Consider the following 23,624-nt stretch of genomic DNA (forward strand, 5'->3'; position numbering starts at 1 on the left):
TTACCTCAGGAATTTTTAAATCTTGTTAAAATATTGTACCAAACCCGTCAAGCTAAAACATGTCAAACTGAATGATGATATTAACAACAAAAATTATATTTATGGTCTTTTACAAATCACAGTACCCAGTTCAATGACACACAAGCAGATCTGTATCAAAACTAGTCTCACCAGACTACAGAACCCTTTAAAAGCAGCATTTCTGCCATCTTCAACAGGCTTTTGCAGCTTGGTAGGTACAGATAATTTGTATTTCAGACAGTCAATGGTCATTAAAGACCCCCCCATATTTCTCTTAAATTGCATAAATTGGCAAATTGTTCGTTTCCTCTTCCTCCAGCTCTGTTTTCATGTATGATGAATTTACAGATGTTTTGCTGAAAATGGGCAAGAGATTACACTACGTACAGATATGCCTGCTGAAAACATTTCAATGAATTGAAAATAACCGCGGACTGCAACTGACCTTTCATATAAACCATATATCTGTATTTTTCACATGCCTTAATTATTAGAATTTGTCTCAATGAAAGAGACTGTAAAGTACAATATTTAGAATTAGTTTTATATTATTTACAGTTTCAATGTTCTATTTACAGAGGTTTATGATCCCCATCCTGGAAATCTTGCTCAGATAAATAATCCAATCTCGTGTAAGTATTCTGAATGAGAAATGCAGTACTGACTCTTTCATTCCGTTATAAACACAAGATAAACAGGTAAACAAACTATATAGATCAGCTTAGGTAGTGGATGCCTCCTTACTGGAGACAGCATGTCTGCTGTCTGTACCGGGTTTGTAGGCAGATGAGCAGAGCCATGTTGAACCCAAAGTCCTGACGAGCTCCAAGAGCTCTGCAGTACTTCTGATGGAAACACATTACAGTCAGCTCTACACTGCATGTACCCACTCCTCCCCCAAGACAAAAAGTTCACTGTCTCCAGCACCACTGTGTGCACAAACACATTTTTTCAATATTATACTTTGAATGTTAATTCTAGTCAATACAAAGATCACAGCCTGGGATGTATTAAATATGGGTTTACCTCTATGAGGAAAAGGGATACCTATAACATCATTTCCATCCTAAGTCCAGTTTTTAACTAAAATTACTATGGAAATGTATGTTTTGTTCATTTTGATACTAAATAAATGGAGAATCACAACTGTGAAAAATACTTCTGTGGCTTATGACTTTTTTAGTTTTGAAAATGCTGTAAATACGTAGCAAGATATTCTTCATTAGGATTTTAAAATAACAAATCTCAACAACACATGGAATAAGTATAGATATAAAAACATGTTAGAAATTATACACTTTTCTAGCTCAGAGCAGATGTAACTATTGCAAACATCTTCCTCACTGGTACTTTTTCTTTTCAGTTCAAAGGTTTGCCTACAAGGCTTGTGCACATGGATTTTCTGACATTTTCAAGATCTGGCCTTACAAATGATCAAGTAACTTTCTCCAGAGGTATAGCCCAACTCTGCTCCAAAGCTTCTCATCTTAGTCAAGCTGCTCGCACATTTGCAGAATGAAGCCCTCAGTATAGATGCAGATACACATGGCTAAATGAGATTTGGCTACCAATTTCACAATGTGGCATTCTGTATCAGACAAAGCAACAAAGGAAAGGTGACATGTTCTCCTCTGTGAGCTGTAAATACCGACCATCACTCCATTTAATAGGTTTATTTTATTAATAGCATATATTTAAAGTATTCAATGCAAGTTTCTTTTGAACGATGAAAGGCTGGTAAATTCTTAAAAGATAATAATCAGCAGTGCAGCAGTTCTTTGATGGTCTGTAATTACCCAACTGCCCACTATTTGAATGACAGCAGTAAACTACTGCTCACCGTTAGTTTATTTTTATTTATAACTTGTACTTTAGGTAAGAATCCATGAATTACAAGCAAAACAAATTGCTTACTCGAAACACTTCCCACAGAGGCTTGTTTTTTCACATGCATTAATCTAGCTGAGATATAGATGACATTTTAAATGGAGGTTAAACTGATGTAAATAAATGCAATTATTTGAAAGCAAACAGGATTCAGTCACATTTATTTCTGCATGGGATTACTGTATGTTTTCCCCTGGCATGTATCATGAACAACAGGAATTCCAGAAGGCTGCAGATTTTAAAACTTCCTACCAGTGTGAAATTTGACGATATGGCACTGTACTCTTTCTTTTAGTTTTATATGATTTGCCTGAGGTAACATCTCGTGTAATTGTTTTTTAAAATAATTACCCGTAGAACCGCTTAAGCTGGGGGGATGGCAAAAGGTTTGAATTTCACAGACTTTTTTGCTTCGCTAATAAAAAGGTACAGATGAACCCCACGCACGCCTGAGCCCCGCACACAGGGGAACTGCTGACCCTGACGTGGCAGCAGGGCCACAACAACCTGCCCACCTGGGAGCATACCCTGATGGCTGCCATCATGGGGCTCCCCTGGGGGAAACAGCACCCCGGCCAGCCTTCAGTGCCCACCAGCACCCACCCCTCCAGGTCCTGACCCCTTTCTGGGGAACCCTGACCTCAGCCAGCCCTGGGAGCCTGCCACAGCCCGCGGCCGCCTCAGTGGCTGCCATAGCAGCAGTGCTCTTCTCCACAGGCACCATGCAGCACTGCCTGTCCCGCCGCTGCCCTTCCCTGCCTCACACCCACCCCCTGCCTCAGGACCAGCTGCTCTCCAGCCCCACTGGCTCTTTTCTCCTGCTTCTTTCCTCAAAGTCCCACCACCACCTGAGAACAACCACCTTGGCCTCCACCCTGGCGCCTTGCAGACACCATGTGGCAGCGGCTCCTCCGCCTCGAGGGCCCCCTGGAGAGCCAGCAGTGGACAGCCGCTTCCTCACCCACCTCTTCTTTGCCAGCCCCTCCTGCCAAGGAGCACCCTCAAGCAGCAGCCACCTCCCACCATCACAGTCCCCAGCGGATGGGCAGGCCTTGGGCTGCCACAGTGGGAAAATGGCAGTGGCTGCCTGGAGACTCTAAAAGGGACAGCAAGTCCTGCTGCCGCAGCCCCAAAACCACAGCTTGTGACAAGTGAGTATTGTGTGCACATACATGTGCATATATATACGCTACATCTGTGTAATACTGTTTCTACAAAAATTTATCAATTTATATATAAGCAAAACCTGGCTGTTGCCAAGAAACACAAAACGAAGTTACCCTGATCTAAGGCCAGAGCCACTTCAAAAGCAATTATTAACAAGACATGCCAAAATTAATAGCTGTAATCTCACAACCTTTTGTAAAGGATTTAAATTTCAAAAGTGAATTTGTAAAGTTTTTGTATGCTTTTCTCATACGCTGTGCTGCTTTAGTTTTCCTACTGTGGAGCAGCCCTCGATGCAGCTCTTTGAAACAAAGAAGAATGAAAAATCACTGTACACCCAGAGCGACTCTGAGGAGCTGCTGAATTTCCATGCTGAGGGCATTGGGCAGCCCAGTCCAGCTTCTGCCAAAGACAAAAAAAAAAAGGGGGTTGCCACCGGTGTCAGGGGCACCAAGATCAAGCTGTCCACAGCAGCAAGGTTTCACAAACCAGTTAGATGGTATGATTAAGACTCTAGGACACAGTGATCTTATTGTACTCAGCAGGGACAAAAAACCCCACCCAATTTAACCCACCAAACCACTTCAGCCACTATTTTTGCCTTTTGCTGTCACACAGTTCAGTTCTTCTGAAAAATATTTTGAATGATATATAAATATGAAATACAAAATGTCAATTTTACATCCTGCTGATTTCAGTTAATCCTCTATGTAAGGAACCAAAAAGAACATAATAAAATTAACCAATAATATCAAAATACACAGCCAAATAATTATCCTTCCATGTGCTGACCAGTAGTCTGGACAGCAGTTGTTTCAAACAACACAAGTTAGGAGTAATTGCAAAAGGAACGATCTTTCCATAACCGAACCAATGTAGGGACACTGTCGGGTTACAGCACCTTTAGGAAGGCATTGACTGTTCTTCCTGCTTTTGTATCAATATGGAGGCATAAGCATGACCCTGTCTTACTCTTGCTCCGTTGAAGAGGTTACTCAGAGGGTAGGGGTGCTGGGCTCCCAGAAGCAGTTTCTGTGGGACTGGATGTCACATGCATTTGCAGCAGCATTACTGTGTAAGGGCTAGTCACAGTCACAGTCTGGCCCCTATAATCCATTAACCCAACCAGAGATCAATTCCTGGGAGAAGTCAATCCCATTTTTTAAGAATTGCTTTGTCGCCAGCATTGTAAATCTAGCAATAAACTGTTGCGAAACTCTATCCTCTCTCACATTTGAAAGACCTTTGCAGAAAATGGATCTTGGGGGATAGGGAGACACAGCGACATCTGTCTCTAAATATTTCAAAGAGGAGCTTTTCTACCTGGACTAAGAACACATTTTTGTATTTTTGAATATTTATGTAACTAGTGCATTTTTAGACTGTTATTTTTACCATTTTTTTGATAGACCATAGCTTTGTATGGTCACTTCCGAAAAACATAGGCAGGAATATCTTTGTCATAGTTATATATTATCATCAGATATACATATTTATAACTCTCCATGTTCTTGAATGCTCCACATAAATAGATGCTCAATGCTTGTCATGTTACATGTCTTGCAGATAGTAAGAACAAAAGAAAAACAACAAAGAAACAATATAAAAATATTTTTTAAAAATATAAGCTGAAAACATAAAAGATAAATGATCAGGCATTCACTGGTAACAACCACAAATTTGAAGGCAGTGAGACTGAGCTATGTTTTGCTTTTCTCATGCTTATGAATACAATATGATAGATGAATGGGGAGAAAATTATTTAAATCTAATCTTATTCTTTGCGTAAGTGTATTTCATGCTGATAGACTAATTTTAAAAAGTCACCTTTATCACTATAATAAAGTTGTAGCGTGCAGGAGCTCTAGTGAGAGACTAACTTTTAATTTCTTCACTCCAGTCACATGAACCTGGTCAGGGTCACAAAGTATATATACCCTGTCATATGGCACAAGGGTCAGTATCTACTAATTCCAGTGGCTACTGTTACAATATTCAACCACCAAAAGTTTCGGATCAGAAGTTGAAGTTTGAGACATTTATGAGTGAGAACAGAGGCTCCTAATTTAAAACGTGTGTGACCTTAATACAGCATTTGGGCGTTCAAAATGTTCTCATGTACTTTGCTTAATATTGGAATTTTACAATACTCCCTCACTTCCAGTCATAAAACTATGGATTGATTTACCTTATCTGTAAATTATGAAGAATAGATCTCTGATAAAAGCAAATTGCCTTGACTATTTGAACCTGTAACAGACAAAATAGTTTTCCTTAATGCAAAAGCAGAATAAAAAGAACCTTAATTCCACCCATAAGTTAGCGTTTTTCACAAATGTGTCTATTTTTCAGAAAGTACTATAAATCAGAATGATTCTGTACTTGTCAATGATAACTCTGTTTATGTAAAATAATCTTATAATGGGACACCAGAATAATCTATCTTAATCAAAGACAGATTTATCACCATACGGTCCAGTTATTCACAGACTGTAACAAAACATAAAAATGTAGATCTGACATCACTGTGAGTCTCGCATACACAATTGCCTTCTTCATGTGTGATACAACAATGAAAAACTATCACCTCCTCCTACTCCCTCTGAAATCAGGGACACATTCCCATTTACATCACCCACAATTAGATGAGAGATCAGAACTAATGTCCTGCTTTTGAAAACTCCTTAAAAACAGGTATCATATGTATTTGACTAACTCTGATTGTTCCACAACTTATTGGAAATATCACTTTTTTCTTCATAATTAGCCGGAAGAATTGAAACAAAACTCAGAAAAGTATGGACATGCAAAGTATTTTCCATCATTTCCGTAATTCCATCCATAAGTTTTTCCATAATTACAGTTTAGAGTACAAGAATCCAACTCAGAAACCTTGTGCATCTGACAATTTTCATTAGGAAATTACTTAATAAATGGCAATATGACATAGAGATGGAAGACCTTACACTGTGATATATCTGTTTTTCTCTTATGAGAATTAGTATGTTGCTGACGATATTTGGAGACAAATCTTTCTTTATTTAATCATGTGTACTCTTTCTGAAGCCAAAACTCAGTGCACCTACAGTAATATCACTACAAAAACTGTGATCAAATATGACCAAACCTTCAGCCCTTATTCAGCCAAAGCATCCGTTATTTACACAATGATTTTGCCTAAGGTTCTCATTCATAATGTTTCAGCAGCTTTTTTGATAGAAGCAATATTAATAAATGAACAGAAATTAAATCATTAAAGAAACAAAGGAACATATTTTTAATAGTATGCAAAAGTTTAATGCAGATAACTTAGTTACCTAGTCATGTTTTTGTATCAATGCCAATGAAACTTCAGAATAGTAAGGTAAAGTTGAGAGTAACTTGAATTCTTTATACGAATTCTGCTTCAGATAAAAACAGTCACATTTTATTCAAACTATAAAAAACAACAATAAAATTTTAGTGAGACAGAACAGTGCAATAACTCAAGAAAATTAATGCCATGAGCAGTTTTTCCTCTTATTTTGACTGCAATGATCAACAAAATAAATGAAGAACAACTAAACAGAATCAATGCAAAGGCCTAGAGAGTAACTCTAATTTTTTAAACTATTAATTTTGTGCTTGGTGTCAAAGGCAATGACAGTAAGCACTGAATAAATACAAAACTTCTCTGGGATTGTATTTTTTCAAGATGAAAAATGCACCGGCTTGGAATGTTTATTTGAACCAGCTGTACAGTATTACTATAGAGAGTCAGGAAGTTAATATATTCTTTGGAAGTCCAGTATCATAATAAGTTATTCTAGCAGCCATAGTGAATGAGCAGAGGACATGCAATGTGATTTGGCAGCCCAAGCACAGACGCTGCATGTCCTCCTAAATTCAAGCTACACGGCAGCTATAAGTTATCATCACTGGGTCTTGCTCATAATTAGAAGAGTGACTGTTAGAGAGAGGGCAGAATCAGAATTAATATCGACATTTCCTAGCACATGTAATGGGGCTGATCTTTTCTGAAATTAAGAGAATGAAATCTTCTGACCAAGATCTATCACGTAACAGGATCAGGCTTGTCACTTACTACACCTCTTCTCATTCACCACGGTATTTTATTCTGGGCATTTGTCTCCTACAACCTGTGCAACCATACCCTCATTGCTATAGTACTGGCAATACAGCAACATGTTGTGATATGAAGCACTGGAAAATCAAATAAATCTCTATTTTGACAGAAATTTCCATGTCAAGCTGATGTGCACGGGTTGTAGGGAGGGATGGGTATATATTCAGATATTCCAGTTAAGAACAGCCATGAAATGTGTTTATATTCTGAATCTCTCTCATAAAACTATTAATGGTGAAACGCTTCACACCACTACGATCAACCTCTCTGTAACTATTTAATAGCTATGCTGAGGCAAATCAATTTATTCTTATAATCAGGGATAAAATACAACATATTTTGCAATCTATCAAGTAGAAGAACACTTACTTGTACTATTAGCGTCTAAAGATTGTGGTGAGTTGACCCTGGCTGGACACCAGGTGCCCACCAAAGCCGTTCTGTCACTCCCCTCCTCAGCTGGACAGGGGAGAGAAACTATAACAAAAAGCTCATGGGTCAAGAGAAAGACAGGGAGAGATCACTCAGCAATTATTGTCACGGGCAAAACAGTCTCAACTTGGGGAAATTAGTTTAATTTGTTACCAATTAAATCAGAGTAGGATAACGAGAAACAAAAATTAAATCTTAGAACACCTTCCCCCCACCGCTCCCTTCTTCCCAATCTTAGCTTTACTCCCCATTTTCTCTACCTCCTCCCCCTGACCACCGCAGGGGGATGGGAAATGGGGATTGCGGTCAGTTCATCACATGTTGTCTCTGCTGCTCCTTCCTCTGCAGGGGGAGGACTCCTCACACTCTTCTTCTGCTCCAGTGTGGGGTTCCTCCCATGGGAGACAGACCTCCATGAACTTCTCCAACGTGAGTCCTTCCCACAGGCTGCAGTTCTTCACCAACTGCTCCAGCATGGGTCCCTTTCATGGGGTGCAGTCCTTCAGGAACAGACTGCTCCAGCGTGGATCCCTTCCACGGGGTCACAAGTCCTGCCAGGAGCCTGCTGCAGCACAGGTTTCCCACGGGGTCACAGTCTCCTTCCGGCATCCACCTGGTTTAACATAGGATCCTCCATGGGCTGCAGGTGAGTATCTGCTCCACCATTAACCTCCATGGGCTGCAGGGACGCAGCCTGCCTCACCATGGTCTTCACCACAGGTTGCAGGGGAATCTCTGCTCCAGCACTTGGAGCACCTCCTCCCCCTCCTTCTTCACTGACCCGGGTGTCTGCAGGGTTGTTCCTCTCACATGTTATCCCAGAGGCACTACCACCATCACTGATGGGCTCAGCCTTGGCCAGCAGTGGGTCCATCTCAGAGCTGGCTGGCATTGGCTCTATCGGACACAGGGGAAGCTCCTAGCAGCTTCTCACAGAAACCACCCTGTGGCCCCTAGCCCACTACCAAAATATCCTTGCCACACAAACCCAGTACAAAGATGAACTGCTGTGCTTCAGTAATACTAATTTTGTGATACAAAGTTTAAAGAAAAACAGTTTAAAGTTAGTGCTGAATTTCAAGGCTAGTTGTATATTTTTACGGCAGGACAATGCAGGAATGTGAGTTACGACACTGCAACCTCTAGGAATAATAGGGTAAGTTAAAGTTACCATACCAGATGTTTTGGTTTTAAGTCTGCATTCCCTCACTCTGGCTAGTGTTGTCACAATCTTCTGGTTGCCTAAATATGGATTATTGTTATCAGCCATATCCCATTATCCTTAGGCAACCTTCCCAAAAAAGGGAAAGGGGAATTTTCTTTGAGTGACAGATGCAGAACGGTGACAGATGCAGAATTCACCATTTTTTATCCTCTGTTTGCCATGTGAAATACGATGTGGAATAGTTCTGGAACACCTCTTCTTTGTAGACAAGGACAAAAGCCTCTTCCAGATAATACCACTTTTACCTAACTGTTTTGCCTTCATAGAGCAGAATAGATGTTAAAAGTTAACTGGAATCTTAGAATGTGTAAATAATTGGTCTGAATTTATTTATGCTTAAAAATGGTTTATGCTTTAAGCAACTATATCTTCATTTTCTTTAAACTGCATAAACAATTTCTTTTCCAAAATATGAACAGAGGCATATCATTGTTTAGCTAATTTAAGTAGTCTATCCATTAAATATAGAAAAAACCAAAATCAATATTTGCTGGTGTAATTGGCACAGCTACATAGATCCCAACAGGGCTTTACCAGCTTGTGCTAGGAGATACTTTGGCCCATGATATTAGTCTAATACATTGTCCTGTAAACAATAGATTAAGTGAACAAGTACTGTGGTATGTGCTTACATTTTAAAAGACATGTTATCTACCTAATATAACAACTCTTTCTTTTTAAGTTAATCGGGTATTTTACTATACTCACACACTATGTAAAACTGAACTAGATAACATTGGTTTCAGTCCAGTACAGGATATTTTAAATTCTCCTTTTTTTTTTTTTTTTTTTTTTTTTTCCCAGAGGACTGTCATGTAATGATAATATATCAACTTAAATAATTAAATTAGATTACTGCCATAAAATGCATGCTTGACTCCATTTCTACACTTAAAATCCTTATGGCATTTTTCCAGTAGAACATGGCATGGTGATCCTAGTGACGTGGGTGGATGGTGGGAAGCCCAAAGCAGGACTCTACCTCCAAGCCTGCACAGCATGACTCAGCTTTCAGCACTGGGAAGTTCCAACACTAGCGAAACTAACAGGTCATTCAATTCCAGCATTCTTCCGTCCTCTGACTCCCGTTTTTCATAGCCACATTCAAGAAATCTTGGACTTTCTGCCAAATGGTGGTCTCCAGTTTCACTCTGCCCCAAGAGATGCAGGGGAAATCAGACCAATCCTAATATTAACTGGGTTTTTTTCTTGCACTTAAGAGTCAGGCCAGTGGCTGGGAAATTAACGTCACAGAGAAACAGGGCAGAGGGAAAAGGTTTCTGACAGTTTTCCCTGACACTGGGAGAACTCCCCAGACAAATGGGCTCTTTTCAGTCTCGTCATACAGCACAGGAGTGAAATTCCTACCATATTACGTCCCAGGGTTTCCAGCCTCTCAGGTGGGCTTTGCCTCAGAGAGGAAGCCTTGGCAGGAACAGATGTGATAACAAATGACCTTTAGAATTGCACCCTGAGAGCTGTTGACCATTTCCTGAAAGATGTTCATCGTCCTGAGCTCCTGGCTTTAGCTTGGAAACCTTGAGATCCTGGCTTACAACCAAAAAAAGGTCCACAACAAGAAAAAGAAAAATAGAACGTAAGACTTAGAACCAAAAGAAGGCGGGAGCAAAACCAGAGTACGTATGTGTTTTAAGAGTCTTCCATTGCTTTTAATGATAAAAATAATAAATCTAAATTCAATGCCAAAACTCAGTATTATCTTCATCCACAAATCAATGAAAAAATTCTGGGATGAGCAAAAGTCTATCAAACAATAATACAAAAAAAAATGGGTTCAGAGCTTTTTAATTTTTATTCCAATCCAGATTACACCATATGTATGGTATTAGATAACATACAAAACCATCTTACCCAGGGACAGCTTACAGGGTAAGCGGTGCACACAGAGAGCAGTGCACCTAGGGAAGTCCAGAGGAGAGGCTGTGGCTGCAGATGTGTGCCCACAAGCGTGAGAGAGGAAGATGGGAGATTGTTTATTTGTTCCTCTTGGACTTCACCAACTACAGTGAAAACTTTCTCAGCACTGACTTCTTGCAAAGCTCCTTGAAATCAAGACTGTGACCATATCCCATGACTAGCATGGAGCACAAGTCACATTTCACCCATATGCTCACTTAGGTTTACATTGATGACTTCAGGCTGTCTCAACTAAGTCTTCTGGGGGAAAATAAAAAGGCTGAAAGAAAAACAATGTACTCACTGGCATTCCGTTTTCAAGGCAGGTTTGGGAAAAAACCTGGCCCTGCTAATATAATGATATGCTATATTTCATTCATTGCTGTGAGAGGCAGAGAAGAGAAAAAGGGGAGGGGGAAGCAGGAGACGGAACGAGACAGAAAGCAGAAACAGAAACAAAGATGCAGTATCTGGAGACAAAATGAAAGGAGGGATGACATCGGGGAACGTGCAAAATATGCCTCCTCCTACATTTGTTAAAACTGAACATGCACACAGACTATAAAGCTGAAATCAAAAGCACAGGCAGGCTTATTTGGTTTTATCCTTTCAAGCAGTGAAATGATTTTCTCTATGATTTTTTTCCCCTGTTAAATCCTGTCCTTTCCTTGCAATGCCTTCTCCTTTCTCACTTGTGTTTTCTCCTTTTTCTTTTCAATGCCATCTTCCTTTGTTCCTTTTTCTTTGCTTCTGTCCGCTTCTTTTTTCCTCTTCCTTTCTTCTCTTGCTCTCCCTTGTCTTTTTTGTCTTGCTCTCCCATGTGTTCCCTGAGCACATGAAGAACACGAGCACAAATAGCGGAAAAGCATTTTTTTTCTTGATGCTCCTTTTCTATCCCCATGTGGTTTTTGACTGCTGTAGCTCTGATAGGTTTTATATACACATGGGGAAGTCACTTGTACTCCCATGTGTTTTAGAACTATGTACAGTAGCACACTGCAGGAAAAACATGTGGGAAGGGAATGTGTCGGAAAAGTTGCTTGTACTCCCTCCAACACGTGGGCCACATTTAACAAGGTCAAGGGACAAGTGTGGCTCACAGGCATTAGTTTGACCGGTACTATAAGAAGGATCATGCATTCTTCTCTCTTTTACCTGCACACGTTCTGCAGTTAATCACTCGCCCAAATATTGAGTTTGAATTGATCTACTTTTATTTTTAGGCTAGATGATCAGTTTAATGTATTTTAGGAACAGATTATCGTATCTTTTTTTCTGATTTGACAATTCCAAGACAATGAAGGATATAAATGTAACAAGAGGAAACCTTTTTTTTCTCCTTTGTCTTCCCTCCTGCATGAGAGCATCACGCACACTGTGACTGAGCAGACAAGGATATGCCTTTTAAGCTGACTGGCTGCTCCTAAAGCAGATACTTTCTGTCGAGGGTCCTTTCTGAACTTTCCTGCTACAAGACCAAATTCACACAAAATGGCTGCAAACTGTTGGTTATCATGGAATTACAGAATGGCAGGAGTTGGAAGGGACCTCTGGAGATCATCTAGTTCAACCCTCCTGCTAAAGCAGGTTCGCCTAAAGCAGGTCAAACCTCATTCATGTTATGCGCATTTTGACACCTTTCAGCTGGCTTTCACAGATTTTCAAAGCACCTGTTCCAGTACACCTGTCTTTTTGGCAGCAAACAGTACCAGTAAGCCCCTGATTTTCTTCCCCACTTCACTCAACCATTTCTAAAAATGTACATGTCAAAAAATGTAATGAAGTGAAAGGAGGCAAACGCTGTCCAGCTCTCCTAGATATTGGACAATGCTTCCTCCAGAAAAAAAAAAGTGTGCATTGTTACACAGACTTACTAAACTGTTCTTGCCTTTCACTCGTTTCTTAGGGGAAAGGTCCAGCTTACTTGCAAGTTGGCTGTTTGCCATGTGAACAGATGGGCACGGGGTTTGACAGCCAAGAAATGATGGATCAAACTTTGAAATTTCTTGCTCACTCTCCACTCTAGTAGTTCCTAATTGGCCTCAATGGAAGTTTATCACTGTAAAAATGGTATAATGGCAACACCACTTGACTGAACAAATACACATCCCGTGTAGGTGCTGCAAGCAGGCTTCCTGGCAGACAAAATCACAATGACACCATCCGTGAATGTCTGTTATAAGCTGACGTAGCTCTCTAAGGTTAACATGTCAGCATACAGTAGAGTTGAAGGGGATTATCTAATGCTTATTTTGAGAGGTGGTCTAAGATAAAATCTTTTGTCTAAAAAGATCATTTTAATAAATACAACCATTTAAACAAAGAATGGGTTCACTTATGTATTATAATAAGCATAAGGCAAGAGGAGGTAAGAGGTTTTTTCAATTATGCACTGTTTATAATATATTGTCTAAAATTGTTATCACCTATATAACAAATATTATTCAGGATTTAACATAACAGATTGACCAAAATTAAATTATATTTGGCTGCTACTAATAGATCAAGAAAATAAACTTTCTTTTAGAACATTATTTCCCAGCTTTCTAAGTGCTGCTATGGCAGTACACTTTCACCTCAAATTCCTGCCTACTCAGTGAAAATGTAGGATGTGGAAACAATGTAGATTTATCTTTGCATCTCATTGATGCACTTAGATCTGGGTTTGTATCATCAGCAATTTGAATCATCACTGAAAAAAAGTGTTCACTTTACCTACAAAATGTGGGCTTCTTACATTTCTTCATATTGGTTTTACCTAGCTTTGTGATTTTAACTCTGTCTTTCTGTTATCATTTTGATTGTATCAACATTGTATCGTATTATGTTAACTAACACCCACAGTTGCAAGCCAGGATCTTAACATTTTGTTTGTACTGTAATGGGAATTTCTTGCCTCGTGCCTCTTTCTTGTATACATTTTGAAAGGTCACTGATGCATTTGCAAAAATAGTCGAAGAGTTCTATGAGTGCATCAGTAAGAAGTGATGATGATCGTAATTAGTGTTACCTTTAGAAATACATTGGGGTTTTAATAAAATTGCACATACAGTAAAGTAGATAAAATATTTTTATAAGCATCTACATGACACATTTCATTAATTATCTTAGGCAAAAAAAAAAAAAGCAATTTCCCAGGGTCTCTTCTAATTTTCCTCCACCACCTCAGGCCCAGTGTTACTTGGTACGGGCAGATTAGGGTAGCTGATGATTCCTATTGATTTAAATGTCGTGCTAGGAAGCCTAAATCCCCAAGAGCAATAGAATCTCCCCTATCACTATCCTACTGCTTATTGACCTAATTCACTAACCAACCATCAGGGTTTTCTCTCACAACAAATAAATCTTGCATGAAACAGACAGTACATGGACACCCGTAGTTTTCAGCGGTGTTGCCAATATAATAAACTTAAGATCACCAAAGCATTCCTCTTTGTTTTCTCAGATTGACCATAATGTCATTTGCCATTTAAAACTGGGCAGAAATCACAACTGTATTTTTAATATTGAAACTATTTCTACAATCTGAAATAAACTCGATGTCATATAAATGACACAGACAATTCATAAAATCCCATGTATTTCAGTGCACTGATCCACCTGTAAATTTTTGCTGGAACAGCTGCTGAACAGGTCTAATGGTTGCAGCTTTATAAACGTTAATTGACATACTGCTTAGACACAGTGTTTACTGCTCAAAATTCTGATAATTAGTAAACTTCCTCTTTCATTAATGGAGACAAAAAAATTAAGAACGAGACAGGGTTTGTTATGTTATTCTGAGTCTCAGAGTGCAGTCTTTTCAACTAAAACTTTTAACTTGGACGCTGCAGATACCTGCATCTGAACTTCACTCTCAGTGATTTTACTGAGTTGAATAACATGCTTGTTAACATGTAAAAGCCAGGAGTCTAAACTTCACGGCTCTGTAAAATGTGGTCATCACTAGATATGAAATATGTTTACCAAAAGAAGACACAAAAAACCACTATATCACTCCATATTACTTTGATAGGCAGATGTGTTTCAGAGAAAAGGCCTAATTCTGCTCCCAGTAAAGTTAATTAGAGCAACAGCAAGGTCCTAAATTACTAGTCCTCTCATCAATATCAAGTTAAGCTTTTATCAATGTAATTTGAAGCAGTATTAAAAGCGATAAATGCTAATTTATAATTGTTGATTTTATCAAAGCATGATCATTTGCAACCATACGTAACTGTGCCAGATTTTTATCACATTATAAAGGTTAACATAAGTGTTACAAGAAACATCAAGGAGCTCCGCACACTACGTTTGCTTTTGGTTAGATAAGTATGCTTTGTAGTAGTTGATATTCCCTCTAGATAATGGATATGGGCCAGATTCTCTGCTGACACAAAGCAATATAAGTAATTTGAAGGCAGATATGCTGATTTACACTAGCTGCAGATCTAGCCCTAGTATCTTTAGATGCAATAAACCATCTCAAATAAGTCCGTTTCCTAACTGTTACTCAGCCATTCCTCACTATTGCCAAAAGGGAACTGCAAGTGCCAAGTTCTGCAGGATTTTATTTATCAAAGCTTTTTTCAAGGCATCTATCATTTTGGCACACAAGCCTTGCTTTATGAACAGAATCAAACGTTTTCATGAAACAGCAGGATTAATTCTAGCAAAAAAAATGCCACGTAGTGCTTGTTCTTGCTGTTCCAACTAATTTTTTTATGAAAACTGCATATTACGTAGGCAGATTTAGATACATTTGCTGCTTGGTACTGCTGAACTGTATAAAGAGAATTAAAAATGTTATCCCATGCATCTCTTTAAATGCTGGATCACTGATAACTCATTGTTTGTATTCCTGTATTTAACTACCTTGGTAAGAAGCTAACCAAGTGCAAAGCTAAGAAAACCACATTTCTGTTTGTTATATAAATATATAATTATTTTACCAATTAGCTTCTATGCTAAATAACATTTTAGTGTCCCAACATTAAACAACTGGAGCCAAATAGTACCTAAAACATACAGCCCAATTTTCTTTTGAGGTTTATCTGTTTTCACTTACATTTGCTGGATGTCAGCTTATAATAATTACTCTTCTATACACATCTCTAGCACTAATGTGACAGACCGTGAATGCTTGTTGACAATAGAGCATAATATCCTCCTTACAGGCTTCCACCAGCAAGGCTACAATCTTACCATCAAGTCTATAAACACATAAAAAGGCTTACTTAAAACGTTGACAAATTTCAAATGTATTTGGTTTACTGTTTACAAGCACGTACAGATTAGATATTTCTCAATAAATCTAAAAAATTAAGCTAAATGTAAAGAACTTCGGGTACTATGTGTGACGCCTGTATCTGAGTGCTGCCCGAGTAGCATGAGCAGCAGGTACAACTTTGAAGTACCTGTAAGTGTTGTCAGGTCATTTGAAAAGTAGCAAAATTTTCCATTTAAAAGCTACTACAAATAAACGCTGCTTACAAAGACAGAATACCAATATAATTACTAAAAAGCATTTCCTAGCGTTTTTGTGAGTGTGAAAAACTATGTTCATCTGTGACACAGGGCTAGACATGGAATTACAGCAGTAGTTCCACTAAAGCAGCAGGAATCTTTGTATTTCTCCATCCAACATTAAAGGTGGCATCTTTCATGTAGGCCCCATTTATAAATCCCCACAAATTTAGTCAAAGACGCTACAGTTTTATCTTGAGAAAGAGCAAAGACTTTATGAACTACACAGCTTTATTTGTCTGTGAGAGAAAGAGAATGACTGAAAATTCAGTAAATACAGGACTTTCACTTAATTAGAAGGACTCTAAAATACGTTAAAACACACAAAAAGACAAAGCTGCCATGCTGGAGAATGTACTATCTAGTACATCACAGTGATGCCTGCTCACATGCCTAAATCCTTACATTTTTTTTATTACTCAGGTTTTTGTGTGATCTTAGACATAAAGTGTACAAATTCTCCCTGTGATTTTTTTTTATTTGGCAAGAAATAATAAAATCCAAATTCAAATTTTTTTTAGAGTTTTGATCTGATATGTGTTTTAGTAAAATAAGGGGAAAATGGAACTTTCCATTTCCACATTCCAAAAGATTTTCCTGATTTGTTAGAAATCAGAGAAGCGATGATGTTTTAAACAAGTGGTACTTCTCTGGTTGCCGTCATTCCTGAGTACTTAAATAAGGATGAAATATTAATAGCTTAAGAGTGTTTGATTTAAATATGAAAGTTCTACGTTTGGTTTTTTTGGGTTTTTTTACAGCCTAAGAATCTGTGGCTCTTTTCGTGTATGAGGGGAAAATCAGAAGATTTTAAGCTTTGACAAATAGAAACTACATAAAAGTCAGAATAAAGCTAATCAAAAGGTAAATAGACAAGTTCTTCTTCTGTTTTAATAAATTAATGTCACTTAATTCCAAAACCACTACCTAGTAGCAAAAACGTTTTTCAGGTTAAACTTGAAATAAAAAAATATTAAAAACCTGATCAAAAATTTATTCAGCTACTATAGGTTTTACCTTACTGAAATAAATCAAGTGCTTTCACATATTTATTTTAAAAGCTAATTTCCTTAACTGTTAATCAGAATTATTTGTTAGCAAATTGAAATTAATACATACCAAAAAATTCTGGAAGTATAAAATATTTTTTAAAATATGTGGCAAGTACTACACTTTCACCAGATAGGAAGACTGTCTACAGCAATTGTACCAGATAAATAATCCACACAATGGCTTGGTTCAAGGCAGTATTTTATTTACCATATTGCACTTCTGTGCCTGTGACATGAGAGAAATTTTCCTGGGCATTTTGAGGTACACAGGCTCCTGTTGTTTGATGCTATGATCATGTCAGTGACTGATGCATGAGTATCATGTTTTTTCTTCAGATATGAATCCAGCCAGAAATAAATTTTGTAGAAAATAAAATATTCTCTACTGTCCTTATCCGCTTCAAACATTTTATTCAGTAAAATTTATTTCATAATAAAGAAGACTTGATACTGACTTAAAGGAAATGTTCTAGGGGCATTCCATTAATGTGTGGATGAAACTCTTGGAAGTCACTAATAATTTTGCAGAAAATTGACACTAGAATATCATCTGAAGTTACTGTCTTTTAGCTCTGTGAAGAGCAAGACACAGAAGAAAAAATGCTAATCTGAGAGTTTTCAGAAATAACTATGCCAACTCTTAAATTTTATGAATTAGTCCTCTGGACATGCTAAGTGATTTCCCTTCATTTTGTACAGTTGCATTATTTTGTTTTGACTAACAAAGCCCAAGCTGTAAAAAATGATAGCCCGCATGGACTGCAGTAGTTTGTTTCCCTGATTAATTAATATTCAAGTATTAATGCATTTCCTTCATCATTTCTTTATTCAATACACAGTTTACCTTCCTCTTGGAAATTGTAATGAACAAGGGTTTAAAATGCATATACACTATGCACAAGTAGTAGAATCTGATAGCAATCTGACAGTCTGAATGCATGTCATGTCCTTTTTGGAGGGAAAAAAAGAGAAAGAAAAAAAGTCAGGCTGAAATGTTGGGTAGGGGTACTAAAAATATAAATTTTGCAATGAAAGCTAGTTAAACTTACATGTACTACACAACCTTGCAGTGAATCTTTAGCAGTTGTTTTGCCTTTAAACTAGATTTCAATGCATAGATTTCAATACGCTATAAACGATAAGGGGCTGTTGAATAAATTTCTGTAACGCGCAATCATGCCGTATATGTACATTCCTAACATTTTTGGGGTGACCGTCCTTTTTTATAGCCTTGGTCTCTTTACCTTTGTAATTCTACAGCTCAGAGCTTTGTCTTCTCCTCCATTTTATGTTTTTTCTTCTCCTCCATGTTATGTTGCCTTTTCTTAGGTATCGTGTCTGTATTTGACGGATGGAGGAAGCCTTATTTTGTCAACTCACCTGCTTGTTGCCATGCCTTTCTTGTTTCTGGCAAAATAAAAATTACCAGGACTTCTGTCAGCCAGAGCTCTGAAGCTCAGAGTTCCTCAATTGTGTGGTATTAATTTTTATGCCAAAGTATCAGGCCAGTGATATTGCTTCAGATCACACACTAAAGCTCTAAGCATTTGTTCTTCGTGGTATCATGAGGCCTAACATGGTATATACATGGTGTGTTATAGTCAAGGGCCTGATCCTGCAGCTGGTGTGGTTTTCCTTTTGACCTTAATGTGGGCATAAGTGAGACCTGGGTATACAAGCACATGTTTTTACAACACAGGGACCAGACAACCCGCAGTGCCAGAAAACTGAGAAGGCAGAATCACCCAATTGCCCATGCGCTGCATCCGTGCTGAAGGAGATATATATGCTGCCAAGTGGGCAGCCAGGTTTGCATATATCAACTATATTAATATCACAATAAGTAAAAAAGGAAAAAAAAAAATCCAGCAATGGAAACAAACATGTGATGTGGTGAGATGTGACAAAGCCTTATCGTACTGCGACAAAACTTGAACTGGCCTCCAAAGCTGGACTGAGCTCTTAGGTGATTGATTGCAATTAGTGGGAGTTATGGATCCAGAAACAAAATTCTAACAGCTTTTTGATTCAATCAGCTACCAGTCAATTACCATGAATAGTGCAGATGAAATGGAACGTGTTTGTCCATAGCTTTTTGCTAGTAAGAAGTCCAGTCCTCTGGCAGCACCGCCAATCCGCAAATGGATCACAGCGCAGGTCAGCAGACGATTGAAAGAGCAGGCTGTACTTGCTGCTTTAAATTGAGTTACTCTGGAATGTTATACTTTATATGTACAGCTATCTGACCTGCTCTTACAGCAACACTGTTGAAGACAAGCAACACTAAAAATTTAAGGGAAAATGCTCTGCTCTGGTTTTCTGTTATTTTACACATTTGGCAAGAATTTGGCAAGTTGGTTGGGTTTGCACTTTGTGCCGTCTGACATGGGGGAAAAAAAAAGGACTATCTTTTTGACACTATGTACACGTTAATTCAAAATCATGAATCTGGCAAAGGCCTCGAGCTTCTATGCATTTGTGTTTTTTTAGGCTGAGCAGCTTTCAGCACTGAAGAAATACTCCGCAGAAACATTTTTTAATAAAGGAGGCCAGACTGCAGAGTCATGTTCTCGTCCATTCGGAACAGCCACGTGCGAAGAGAAAAGGCGGTATGTAAACCACCCTGCACGCTCCAGAGGCTGTGTACATCCTAATTCCTGTGGCACTGTAAGGCCTTTGCCTAGATCGGTCCTAATGTGGTCCTTAGGTGAAATGAACCAAAATGTACGGACGTTACACCAAGACACGCACTTTAAAAATGTCCGGAGATGGAAGCATCACCTCCCACTTCAAAACCCGCGGTGACTGCGGAGGGGCGGGAGGAGGCGCCGATCCCCGAGGGCTCCGCGGCCGCGGAGCCCTCGGGGATCGGCGCCTCCTCCCGCCCCCCCGCCCGGCTCCGCCTCGCCGCGGCGATCAGCTGCGCACGCGTCACGTGGGCGCGTGTCGAAGGTCACGGCGCCCACAATGGAGCTGTCGGCGTACGCGCAGGGTGGGTGGCGGCTGCTGGGCGACCCCCGCCGCTTCCCCCGCCGCCCTTACGCCGCTCTCCTCCGCGCCGCTTTCCGCAGCCTCCTCGATCACCCCCATGACGGTTTGGGTAAGGCGGGGGGGGGGGGGGGGGAAGAGAGAGGCCGGCGCGGAGCGCGGAAGCGGGCGCTTTCCTCCGCGTATGTGTCCGCGTTGCGTTGACCCGCGTCCACCCCCTTTCCGCACCCCTCCGCGGGCGGCTGCGCGGGGTGTCATCGCTAATGCGCGGCTGCTTCAGCAACGCGGAACCGCGTTGAAAATGGGGAGGGGGGGCGCACCGATTCCCCCGCGCGTTCGTGTCGGCGTTTCCTCCGCTGCGACCGGGGGGCGATGTTTATCGCGCGTGGAGGCTTCCCACGGCAGGCCCGGCGTGAGACTGTACAGCCGTGCAATTCATTCTGGGGCGTTAATGACCTCGCCGCCGCCGCCGCCGCGCACGGAGGGAGCTGCCGGTGGCGGGCGGGGAGGCGGCAGCCCCAGTCCCCCGCCTGGCCGGTGGCTCCGGCTCCGCTTCTCGCCTTCGGCGACAGGATTCTGAGAAGCGCGGACGGGGCTTGGAAAACAAATTGAGATTTTCCTTTTTTTCTGTCTTTTTTTTCCTCCTTTTTTTTTTTTTTTTTTTTTTTTTTTAAAAATGGGAAGGAGATGTAGAGGCGGCGGGGCGTGCAGCGCCGGCCCGCCCCGCCTGTTACAGCTTGCATCGGCCAGTGCTTCAGCCCCTCTCATCCTCCTTCTCCTCACACCTTGCCTGCTTGTTCCGTCTGAAACACCAAACGTGTTTCATTTGTAGGTTTTTGTGGGAAAGATGCTGTTCAAAGGGAGAGCAGCAGGTTTTGGTACCGTGTGCTGGGATTTGGCAAGTGAGTGCATCATCAGTAATTCATTTATTTTAGACGATCCAGACCTGAAAGATATTGACCCTGCGGTATTAAAACATTGCCATGCTGCGGCCGCAATGTGTATTCTGGAGGCAGGAAAGCAGAAAGCCGACATATCTGCTATAAGGTACTTAGAATTTGAAGCTACCCCATTTCTCTAGCGGTTGTTAACTGTAAACTGTGCTGCTGAGTTAATGTTCACGGAAAACTAATACCTTCTTTTTCCCTGTAGCACGTGTCTTGAGGATTGTAAACTGGACAAAGAGAGGATAGAACAATTTTGCACCGAGTATCAGGTTTTTAAAACATTTTTAACGCATTTATGTTTTCTTTCTCTCATAGGAATTTTATCAAATCTTGCAAATATTTTTCTTTTCCTTTTTTCCAGAAAAACAAGGATGCATTGGAAATCCTGTTGGGAAGGTAGGTCAGTCAGTCAGCGCAGGTACATGTTTTCCACGTATAGCTACTTTGAAACCATCCTGGAAAACGCCTATGTGTACTTTAGGTGATGAAAATATGAAATATTATTCCATTGAACAAAATTGTATATTGTTAACAACTTTAGAAAGCTGTTGAAACTTATCTTCGTCCTTTCAGAACTCTAAAGAAACTTTTTCAACTTTTTAAAAAGCATTATAAGGATCATGAAAAAGTTTTTTATTGATGGGCAGCTTGAGAAAATGACGTTTAGTGTGGGGAACTTGTAACTGTCCTGTCTTTCAGCATAGGCAGATCTCCTCTCCATATAACCGATGTGTCTTGGCGCTTGGAGTATCAGATCAAGGTAATTTGAACACATCAGGGTGTTTCTTTAGTCTGTTTCAGTGCCGAGACCTGAGTTTTTACTGTGCTCTTTATTTTAATTTAGAGCAGTCAACTACATAAAACTTACCAGCCTTCCTACTTGGTGACCTTAAACGTAGAGGTACTGTACTCTCAGCACCCTCAGAGGGAAAAATGCAATTGCATGATTTTTTTTTTTTTTAAATAAAATGGGCATTGTTGTTTTGTTGTTTATTTGTTTGTTTGTTTTTTCCTTCAGAACAGTGATTCAGGATCACACCCAGATATTAGGTTTAGTTGCACAATGGAGCAATTACAGGTACTTCTTTCCTTCATCATTGTTTCTATGCTTGGCTGTAGATGTAAATGTTGTGGATGTAAATGTTTTTAATGTAAATGTTTTTAACAGCTTGCCAATCAAAATGAAGTCATATGTACTATGATAAAAAAAAAAAAAATCCAGGACTGGGAGGGTAGGGGAGAATTTTCAATAAAAATTATCCGAGTGTAGTTTTCCTGTCTTCTCAAATAAAGTTGCAAAGTGACTGATTTTAGCTGCATGGGGAGTGTTTTACATTCATGCATAAATATTTTGTCTGTTTTCGTAACTGAAATACATGTATGGGAGGAAATACCTCATTTTTCTGAAACTCTGATTTGCTGTGCTTTAGAGAAATTATTAAAGCAGCTGGTTCAATGATTCAAGTGTGTCACAATTAAAAATAGAGAATGAACTGAAGGCTCTTCAGTGGTGTTAATGACATGTAAGAAATGTACTGAAACAAACGTTGATCTTTGTTTAGCGATTTAAATGTTTAACTGAACAATAGAGGTATTGTAATGCTTGGAAGTGACCAAACTGTGGAGGATCGGGGAGAGGGGCTGGGAGGAGAGGGAAAGATACTAAAACTTCAGGTTTATACCTCTGCTTTTTTCATGGGTGTTTCAAAAGTCGTCCTTTTCTTACTAATGAGTTTTTTTAGTAGGTTTGCTGACTTAGTTAAATCCAACGTGCTTTAGCTGGAGAATGGCCCTAGTACAAAATCGCACTCAAGATTTGCAGTATTTTAGAGATGTAGGTAGTACTTCAAAGCCGAGAGCAAATGTCAGCATTAGCCATCCTAACGATACTGATAAAATCTACCTGTAAAGAGTAGTGATCTGTTCTAGTAGATAAGATGTGTCAAAAGGCGTTTTCCTTCAGTTCCTGCTTTTCTTACTATGTTGTAGGTTAGGGAGTTACTTAACTACTTGCTGGTGTTTTCCGTCAGTTGCAGCACAGGACAAGGTGCTGGTTTCCCTTGCCTCATATAAAAAAATACTGTGTTCCTCTAGCTGACCTCGTAAAACATATGTTTATTCTAAAACAGTATTTCATCTCTTAGGATTTAGTTGGAAAACTAAAAGATGCTGCAAAAAGTCTAGAAAGAGCGACTCAGATGTGATTGAAGGAAGGTGTCAGCCTGCTGAAGTTCCTCATTCCTAAGAGTGTCTTCTAAATGACAGATGTCTTTCATCTCTTGATGCAACTGTTTTGGGTTGTTTTTGGTTTTTTTTTTTTTAAGTCCTTGGATGCGAATTAAGTGAAATAACTGTTT

General features: G+C 39.5%; 1 protein-coding gene across 1 annotated transcript; it reads left to right on the forward strand.

Moving 5' to 3' along the window:
* Positions 1–20,299: 20,299 nt before the first annotated feature.
* COMMD3 (COMM domain containing 3) lies at positions 20,300–23,624 on the forward strand. Its single transcript, XM_086466430.1, has 8 exons — positions 20,300–20,432; positions 21,256–21,367; positions 21,473–21,536; positions 21,629–21,663; positions 21,967–22,027; positions 22,112–22,168; positions 22,286–22,345; positions 23,412–23,624. The coding sequence occupies exons 1-8, from the start codon at positions 20,300–20,302 to the stop codon at positions 23,469–23,471; spliced, it is 582 nt and encodes a 193-aa protein (XP_086322556.1). The 3' UTR covers positions 23,472–23,624.

The sequence above is a fragment of the Leptosomus discolor genome, chromosome 6 (genome assembly GCF_034619465.1).
Source record: "Leptosomus discolor isolate bLepDis1 chromosome 6, bLepDis1.hap2, whole genome shotgun sequence".
In the NCBI taxonomy this organism is placed as follows: Eukaryota; Metazoa; Chordata; class Aves; order Leptosomiformes; family Leptosomidae; genus Leptosomus; species Leptosomus discolor.